This window comes from Cyprinus carpio, chromosome B3 (genome assembly GCF_018340385.1).
Source record: "Cyprinus carpio isolate SPL01 chromosome B3, ASM1834038v1, whole genome shotgun sequence".
Lineage (NCBI taxonomy): Eukaryota > Metazoa > Chordata > Actinopteri > Cypriniformes > Cyprinidae > Cyprinus > Cyprinus carpio.
The window spans coordinates 11,027,784-11,037,774 of NC_056599.1; the positions used below are offsets into that span (position 1 = coordinate 11,027,784).

Consider the following 9,991-nt stretch of genomic DNA (forward strand, 5'->3'; position numbering starts at 1 on the left):
AGAAGATTTTTTTTTTTTTTTTGTGAATAAATGCAGTTCTTTTTTAACCTTTTATTCATCAAATATATTACACAGCAGAACTGTTTCCAACACTCATAATAATCAGAATATTAGAATGATTTCTAAATGATCATGTGATAGACTGGATGTTACATGTGACACTGAAGGCTGGAGTAATGATGCTGAAAATTCAGCTTTGCATCACAGGAATAAATTATTTTTTTAAAGTATATTCAAATAGAAAACTATTATTTTAAAGTTGTAATAATATTTCACAATATTACTGTTTTTTTTTCTGTATTTTTGATCAAATAAATGCATGCTTGATGAGCAGAAGAGACTTCTTTCAAAAATTAAAAAAAGTTATGTTTCCAAACTTTTGACCTGTACTGTATAATATTATAAAAAGAATGGATCAAACAAAAAAAAAACACTCAAGATGTAGATGAGTTTGTTTCTTCATGGGAACAGGTTTGGAGAAATTTAGGATTACATCACTTGCTCACTCACTCTTCTGCAGTGAATGGGTGCCGTCAGAATGAGAGTCCAAACAGCTGATAAAAACATCACAATGGTCCTCTCCAGTCCGTCTGTTAATGCCCTGTGCAACTAAAATGTGATAATGTGATGCCGGTCTTGTCCTTAATCGCTCTCTCAGATCTCTCGGAGCCGGTGGACGTGTACAGTGATTGGATAGATGCTTGTGAAGCAGCCAATCAGTAGTTTTGCTGGGTCAAACGTCACAGACGACCAAATACACTTAAAGACTTTTGTTTGTTTTAAACTCCTGTACTGATCCACTCTTCAGTCTTGAAGCTGAAAGAATGATCCAATAAAGCCACAGATGGAGGTTCAGGCAACATTGAGATGATTTAAAATTCAGCCTTTTCCCTTTTGTTAAGCGTTACAGAAGTTTTTCATTTGTTTCTAATCTTTTAGTTTGTCTCATTTATTTTACAATTTAGGTTTTTGTAAGACCTTGTAATGTCAATAAAACATTTGCATATTCTCTCTTGTGGAAGTCTGTTTCTGTTGTGGAAGCCGTTAAAATGTAACGTTCGTAACCAAAAATTCAGTACTCATGGAAAATAACGACAAGTGATTTGAAAATAGTGATTTATTAGTTTTTCACTTGCTCAGCCTTTGTTGGTAAGCCTTATAAATAAAGACATTAGAAGCATTAATGCAAGAGGGACACGCTACATCACCTTCTGTGAGAAACAAAAGTTATTCACCGTTTTATGATCTTGTGTTCGGCGGTAATGCAAAACAATGACAATCCTTAACACACGTATGAAAGGCTAATATCTTCAACAATTGAATTACATGAGGGTGAGATCTAGTCATGACCTAAACTTTTTGATTATTTTAAATAGCTAAATATATTAACTCTGCACATTAAATCTTATTTTATATAGATTCACAACCATCCTAAATCATGAGCAGGTCTTGCCTGTTGTATTTTTGCATAGTTTCACTTTCATAATCGAGTATTATATCTGGCAGGCTAAAAGCGGTAACACTCGCGCTTATATGCAAATTTACTAAATTTCTATATAGCTATTGGGAGTGTCATTTTTTAAAAAAAGTGGCATTACAATTTAAGTCATGCAATTTTGGTTCACATGTTTTTTTCACAGTATGATTAGGTATTGAAAAAAGAAAAAAAAAAAACGTTAACAGTAGCTTGTTCTCTATTTGTCCGTCTTCTCTCTGTTAATAAAAGGATTAACTGAATTTAAAAAAAAAAAAAAAAAGTTTTAAATATTTTTGGCCAGACTGCCCCAAATCCTTCCTATAAACACTCATTTTACAAGCTTAATTATTCAAATGTCTTTCAATAATTATACTTCCTTAAAATAATGTAGATAAACTGCTTTGTGGGCAATCTGTAGCTTGATGAAACACTATTCTGCACTACAAAAGACGTACTTATCACTTCATACTGAGACCTTGAGATTTTAGCTTCCTCTCGCTTTCATTCTCATTTTCTTCGAAATGACTCCACGTGCTCGTGCTCTGATGAATGAAGAAGCTTGCTGTGTTTACCCCAGCAGGACACGAGGACGTGCTGCATCCTCCGACAGCGTTCCTGTCAGTGAAGCAGCTCTTAACGGGCAAAAACTCAGTTTCGGGTTCTTGTAACTCTGTTTAACACGTCTGAATGAGCTAATCAGAATTACTTGAGAAGTACAAGCAGGTGTGCTGGAGCAGGGTGTACACCCTTTCAAACAATTATGCAAAATCAACATTATTATTTGACAGTATTAAAATGTTGTTTTGAAGCTTATAGCTGAATGACAGCATCTATTAAAAATCCAGACAATCTCTAAGACGTTCACTTGCGTTTCTTCAGGAAATGGCAATATATCAATTATCAATTAGGTAAAAATTGATAGCCTGAATGCACTGTAAGTCGCTTTGGATAAAAGCGTCTGCTAAATGCATAAATTTAAATGGCAGTAGTGGGGCGTCTTTGGTGGATTTTCTCTTCCTCCATCCAATCAAAAGAGCATCATGAAACCCATTAAAAGCTGCTGGTGTGACCAAATCCACTGAAAATACACTATGGGGCAGAAGTTTGGAATAATAGATATTTTTTAAACTTTTTTTTTTTTTTTTTTGGAAGTCTCTTGTGCATCAAGACTGCATTTATTTGATCAAAAAATACTGTAAATATTAATATTGTGAAATATTATTACAATTGCAAATTTCTGTTTTCTGTTGTTATATATTTTAAAATGTAATGCTATCCACAATGAATTTTCAGCATCATTACTCCAGTCTTCAGTGTCACATGATCCTTCAGAAATCATTCTGATATGATGATTTACTGCTCAAGAAACATTTCTGATTCTTATCAATGTTGAGTTTTTGGTGTTTTTTCTTATAAAAAAAAATATTTTTAAAAACAATACACTACCATTCAAAAATGTAGGGTACAATTTTTAAAGAAATTAATACTTTCTTTTCCAGAAAGGATCTGTTAAATTGATCAAAAGTGACAGTACAGAGTTTTATAATGCTACATAGATTTCTATTTCAAATAAATGTATCACAGTTTCCACAAAAATATTAAGCAGCAAAAACATGATAATAATAAGAACCATTAATAACAACTGAGCACCAGTAACAACTAAGCAGCAAATCATCATATCAGAATGATTTCTGAAGGATCATGTGACACTGAAGACTGGAGTAATGATGCAGAAAATTCAGCTTTGAGTCACAGGATTAAATTACATTTTACAATATATTTAAATAGAACACAGTTATTTTGAATTGTAATAATATTTCATAGTTTTACTGCATTTTTAGTCAATTAAATGCAGCTTTGGTGAGCATGATATACTTCTTTTAAAAACATTAAGCAATCTAAATGATTCTAAACTAGTAGTGTATCAGTGTAGGCATCATAAATAATATCTCCACATTTATCATCTGCATTATTTTTTCATATAAGAAAATCGGGCCATGCAGGAGATGGGAAAATGGCACGCTCAAAAATATCAATAAAACTGAAATAATAACAATAATAATAAAACTACGTAAGTGAGAAGCATGAAAAGCCTGTGTGTAAAAAACAAAAAGCCAAAGACATTCGTCCTACGTTTGTTTTCTACGAACGGTCAGTCGCTGAGGTTCTCAGCTTTGATCGGTGGCCGTGATGTCAGGAAACAGTTCGAGCTGGTCCTGCTGGTCGACATGACTTTGGAATTTAAAAACAGTGCAGGTGAGTTTTAAAAAAAGCAGTGTGCTGGCAGCTGTCTGTTCATGCTAGTCGGAATACTGATATCCATCCATCTCTGAGTCCTGGCCGTTGTTGATGTAGTCATTAGGGCTGGAGCAGTACTTGCTGTCGTACACCTGACGGGGCAGACCGTACACCGTCATGCCGGTCTGGGACGCCACTTTATTGGTGCCCATCTGCAGCGAGACGGTAGAGGTGTCACACATCTCCATGTCCAGCTTCTTATCGAAGATCTGGCGCTTGGTGCCGGGTGCTGTCATGCCGGCCTGCAGAGGAGGAAAAGGGAAAGAAACATGAACAGCACTAGGAATTGTAAAACATTAAGAGCGTGACATTCTGAAAGTGTTTTGAGTACCTGACTGGCTCCTTTGTTGGTGCCCATCTGCAGGCTGATTGTTGATTGGTCCAGAGGGTTCTCCATACCCGTCTTTGGGTCATAGAGGTGACGCCGTGTGCCGTAAGATGTCATACCCTTCTGACTGGCAAACTTATTGGTGCCCATCTGAAAACCAAAAAGAGTGAGGAAAAAAAATAACTGTGAAGGAATGACTTGTCACATAAAACAGACGTACACTACTGTTACACTCTGGGTCGGTTTTTAAAAAGAAGCCTCACCAGGGTTGCATTTATTTGATCAAAACTACAGTAATATTGTAAAATATTATTACAATTTCAAATAACTGTTTTCTATTTGAATAGGTATTAAAATATAATTTATTCCTGTGATGTAAAGCTGAATTTTCAGCATCATTACTCCTTCAGAAATCATTTTAATATGCTGTTTTGCTGCTCAAGAAACATTATTAATATCATCAATACTGAAAAAGGTTTTCACTGCTTAATATTTTCGTGATTTTTTTTTTCCGTATTTTTGATGAATAGAACATTTTTAAAAATCTGCTTTTATTTGAAATGGAATTTTTTTGTAATTATAAATGTCTTTTTACTGTCACTTTTAATCAATTTAATGTATCCCTGCTGAATAAAACATTAATATTAATTAAAAAAAATACTTTTGTAACTTTTGAAAAGTAGTGTATTATTTTAAAAACATTTATATAAGATATAACACTATATAACACATACATAAAAATAAAATGTAAATACATGCATATATAAAATAATATTAATATGCTAATATATAACAGCTACCATTGAATTTGATTTGATTTAATAAAATCACAGTTACAGTAGCATTTTTTCAATTTAAATGAAAGCCTTATTTCATTTATTTTTCTATACACAGAAAAAGGTTATTACTGATGAACAACTACTGACCTGCAGACCAATAATATTGCGTCCCTCCTTTAGTTTCTCAGGAGCAAATTTGCGCTGTTGTTTCTCTGCATATTTCACTCCAACGTCATATTTAGAATGGAAGCCTTTAGATTTTGCCTGCATTTCAAAATGAAGACAAATAAATCAAAAACAAACATGTGCAAGTAACTTCTTACACGTTGAACACACAAAGAAAAGAGAGCTTGATTGTTGGTTTGTGGAAAAACGACTGATCATCCAGCTCAAATACCACATGTTTTGATCTTAATCTCTCTGCTAAACACTCCCATGTGAATCTCCTCAATATGAACGTTAGAAATACAAAGTACGAATAAAACAGAAGTTCCTAGTCTTCAGTCTTGACTTAGTCCTTATCAATTCTGTATTAAAATGCATAATGTGTGACTCACCATCCCAGCCAGTGTAATAAGTGTGCTCTGGACCTGAGTGTGGTTGACGTTCTCAAACAGGTCGTTGGCTTCAAATATATCATGCGGCTTCAGTCCATACTCTTGAATGGCTCGGACGAAATTACCAATATTTTCCAGCTGCAACAAACAAGGCCAAACCAAGAATAAAGTGACGTGCTCTGTGATTTGTCAGAAATCTGAAAGTACTCACAACTGATTCCAAAGGCACCAGAAACCCTGTTTATATTTGGAACAGAAGACACAAGCAATCTAATTTGCAAAGAACTTGTACTTGTGTAAACTGCATGCAACTTTTGAATATAGAAACCAAAAAATACCTGGAATATGTCCCTGATTTCTGTCTCATCCCACAATAAGGCCTTCAAATAGTTTTAAAACCCCAGATAAACATACGAATGTGATATTCTTGCTCACCTGATGCCAGTTTTGAGGAGAGTTGTTGATCTTTTTTACAGAACCGGGCTGAAGAGTGTTGATAAGCCTGTTCATAAATAATAAACATGAAGAAATGAGTGATTGATGACATCCTTTGAATAATCTGTTATATTAAGGTCTTCGAACGTCATAGCTGTTGAATGTATGCGGGAATCGCTCACTCGCAGAGTATAACTCCGTCTTTCAGACCCTCCATGAAGTTCTCGGGAAGTTTGCGACCTGTGACCTCATTGATCCACATTCTTAGCTCCTCCTCCTTTTGTGGGTCATATTTGTGGGCCAGCTGGAGGTCAAAGGTCAAAATATTACTAAACACGTCTGCCTTGCAGGATGTATGTAGAATACTTTTTTAAAGAATTATTACACATACAGCTTTTAATTCATTAATTGCACTGCAAGACTAGTTAAATAAAAAAATAACAGTCAAATAAAATAAACACTTTTAAAAAATATTTAATAATACACTTTTACTCACACATGCACACTACCGTTTGGGGTCAATAAGATATTTTAATGTTTTTGAAATAAGCCTCTTAGGCCCAACAAGGCTGCATTTATTTGAAAAGGAGAAAATAAAACTGTGATATTATAAAATATTATTACAAATTCAAATAACTGTTTTCTATTTGAATATATTTTAAAATGTAATTTATTCCTGTGATCATAGCTGAATTTTCAGCATCATAACTCCAGTCTTCAGTGTCACACAATCCTTCAGAAATCATACTAATATGCTGATTTGATGCTTTAAAATCATTTCTGATTATTATCAGTCTTGAAAACACTTTTGCTGCTTAATATTTTGCGCGTTTTCTTTCGAAAGAAAAAAAATCGTAGTGAATCCAAACTTTTGAATGGTAGCTTATACATTATACATTTTAAAATCATATCTCAATAATGATAAAAAACATCCAAAACGTTTTCTTGATGAAAATGACAATTTTCTAGCATGCTTTTTCCAAATAAACTCCATAACTTATTTATAATGTTTCTCTTTGTCTCATCAGATGGATTTCTCAAAAACATTATGGCTGTGGCTGACTGAGCTGTAAAGAAAAAAATTAAAATAAAATATAAAGTTGGGAATGCTGGGGACATTCCTGCATGCAAAAACTTGGATTGTCTCCTTTATTGTATTGCAGCGTTGACAAAATATTTACTCTCAACAGCAACGCAATCGATCTCTTTCACTCCTGAAGTATTTCTTATAAAGGAAGAACAAGACAGAAAAAAGGAAGAGAGAGATCGGAGAGAGCTGTTTCTCCCAAGTTTGGTGCGCTGGTGTGGAAGCCAAACAAACGCTGTAACTTTAAATCAGTGTTATTGTTGGCCTTTTCTCTCTTTCTGTCCTCCATGTCACTTCTCCACCCACAGCTGCGTGTCTCATCCCATCAGCCCTCCATTCCGATTCTTGCTCCTGTCTGCTCGTGTGAAGTGACGTACTTAGCACACGCTAAATGTGTCCGATTATAGAACGCCAAAACCGATAGCACTCATAACCTTCCAAGGAATTCTGCACAGAGCTTGATTTATTGTTTTTTCTCTCATTCTGGACATCTGGAACAGACCTCAGTCTAACTCTATACAGGCCAGGCCAAGACTGGTTTTTTTTTTTTTTTTTTTTTTTTTTTTAAAGCAGGAATTCTGTCACAGACTGCCCGGATAACATTCCTTTAAACCTTGGTTATACTAGAAATACCTGCATGATGTACATTGACATTTATTTTTAGCAGTTATGTTGTATATGATTCCTAACACCTAAAAATAAAGAATCTACGATTCAACGAAGAACCTTTAACATCCGTGGAATCTTTTTGTGACATACATGAAGAAGGTTCTTTAGATTATTAAAATATTCTTCACACTAGGAAAATAAAAAAGTTTTAAGAACTGTTCACTGAGAAGTTCTTTTGGGAACCCAACATGGTTCTTCTATGGCATTATTGCAAAAACACCCTTTTGGAAGCTTTATTTTTAAGAGGGTTAGAGGTCTTTCATTGGTGCATAATGAAGGATAAAAAGAATAATACAAATCTAATGTAATTTTTCAGACGTTTTTTTAAAGAACAGGTCATAGTCCAAGTATCAGCACTGACTGAAATGACCCATGGTTAGCCAATGACCAATTAGAGGTTCACCCCAGCTAACAAAAATATATTCTACATGTTCTAAATTATTTTGATTATTTGGCATTGATGCCATAGAAGAATAATTTATAGTGTGAGGAACTTTTTAAATAGCTTTTCTTCAGCCTTAAAAATAATGGTTCTTTATTGGCATCAAGAACCTATCCACTGGACAAGATGTTCTTTGTAGCAGAAAAAAAAATGATTTAGATTATTAAAATGTTCTTCACACTAAGAAAATAAAGTGGTTCTATTGACTGAAAAGGCTTTTGGGAACCCAAAATGATTATTCTATTGAACTGCTATGAAACTTTTTTTTAAACCCTTTTGGAAATTTTATTTTTTAAGAGTGAAAAAAAAATGTTTCCCCTTATAAAGTACCCTTTATGTAATGGAATGGTTTACAAGGATGTTAAAGGTTCTTCATCATGGAACCGCAGCGGCTCTGGTTAAGTTATTTTATGTTATTTACTTTTGTGTTAAGTTATTTTTTCTGAATGTTCTCTGAAAGTTCACATCAAAACATCCAGTTATTATTATTATTATTATTATTATTATTATTTTGTTTGACTTAAAGACAACATTAAAGGGAATGTCATATTTTATTATTCTGCAGACATCAAGTGAATGTAACTTCTGAACGTTCTCTAAACCATCTTAGATGAACTTCCAACTAAAATGTTTAAAAACAAAAATGTTTTTATGCCAACATTTTAAAAACATTATAGAAGACTAGATAACTTTGTTACAGGAAAAAATGTTTGTTCATAACATTAAGAGAACCTTGGCAAAAAAACCTTTTGTGAATGTTCCCTGTTGGCTGGAACCAAGATGATCTTCCAGCATCACGGTGGGATGTCCAACAATGCTCCTCCTTATTCTAAACTGTTTACAACATGCTCCTCTTCTCAGTTATTGTGAGTGAACACAACTTCCTTATATGGGGACCGAAAACCACATACCTAGTTCTCAGGAAGACACTCCTGACATAATACCAATGACACGCAAAATCCACAGCGTGACACCTGAAACTGTGCAGCAGGACTTCTGGTCATCCAGAGAATACAGATGTGTGTGGTGCTCAGGGAGCAGGATATCAGTGACAGCTCGAGGCAAAAAGCCAAAATCTGAGGTATTTATAAAAGTGGATCACTAAGACTATGATGGGAGCAAACGTGGCAGAGGAATCAATAAAATAATGTCAAGGACAAAAGCTATGACTGAGAAATGACAAATATTTCAACATGATTGACATGGTTTTTACCATTTTATAGATGCAACTTCATCAAAACAATGTGCAAAGTTGACTAAAATCAACTAAACATAAATTTGCAACTTCATTCGTGACGCTTCATAATTAGGAATGAGTGCTAGGTGTCAAAAATTACATTATTTGATAAAGGTCTGGTAAGTTAATAAAGTATAGCCAGAAGCTGAGAGGAGTTTGTGGTTATCCATCCATAATTTTTAAACTTTTTAACAGTCTATGACTGTACTCACATTTTTTTCTTTCTTTATTATTTTACTGAAATTCTGTTTGAAATATTACACTTTTAAGACCTATTTTGCTTCTTGCCCTTTTGTTTTTGCTTACTGGTGCAGCCTTTAATTAGTTGGTTTGGATCCCCATTAACTCCCATAATTCACACCCTGTTGTTGACACATTTGAAATGATGTCAACACTTTAAAAAAATGACACAAATTCCTGGTATAGGCTATATTCCAGAATAAATGCTATCGTGAACGTGTTAACTCCAGTAGCGCCCGCGCATCTTTGACAGCTGTCAATCAAAGCAGACGCCTACCTTACTCTTGACCTCCGCAGACAGTCCAAAGGCAGGTCCGCTCTTGAATTGCGTTGTCATTGCGCTTTTCAACAGACTCAGACGCGAGGGTGGCGATATAACGTTAGATCTGGAGCCTCCAGTGCAACTGTCCGATCATGTGGGAAGGTTTGGGCCACATCTTTT

The 9,991-nt window shown here is 34.4% G+C and overlaps 1 protein-coding gene across 1 annotated transcript; it reads right to left on the reverse strand.

The window, feature by feature from the left end:
• Nucleotides 1-3,465: 3,465 nt before the first annotated feature.
• Nucleotides 3,466-9,991, reverse strand: cnn1b (calponin 1, basic, smooth muscle, b). The gene is made up of 7 exons (XM_019066072.2): nt 9,827-9,991; nt 6,057-6,178; nt 5,875-5,941; nt 5,440-5,577; nt 5,030-5,146; nt 4,107-4,253; nt 3,466-4,017 (listed from the first exon to the last, which is right to left on the reverse strand). The coding sequence occupies exons 1-7, from the start codon at nt 9,884-9,886 to the stop codon at nt 3,778-3,780; spliced, it is 891 nt and encodes a 296-aa protein (XP_018921617.1). The 5' UTR covers nt 9,887-9,991; the 3' UTR covers nt 3,466-3,777.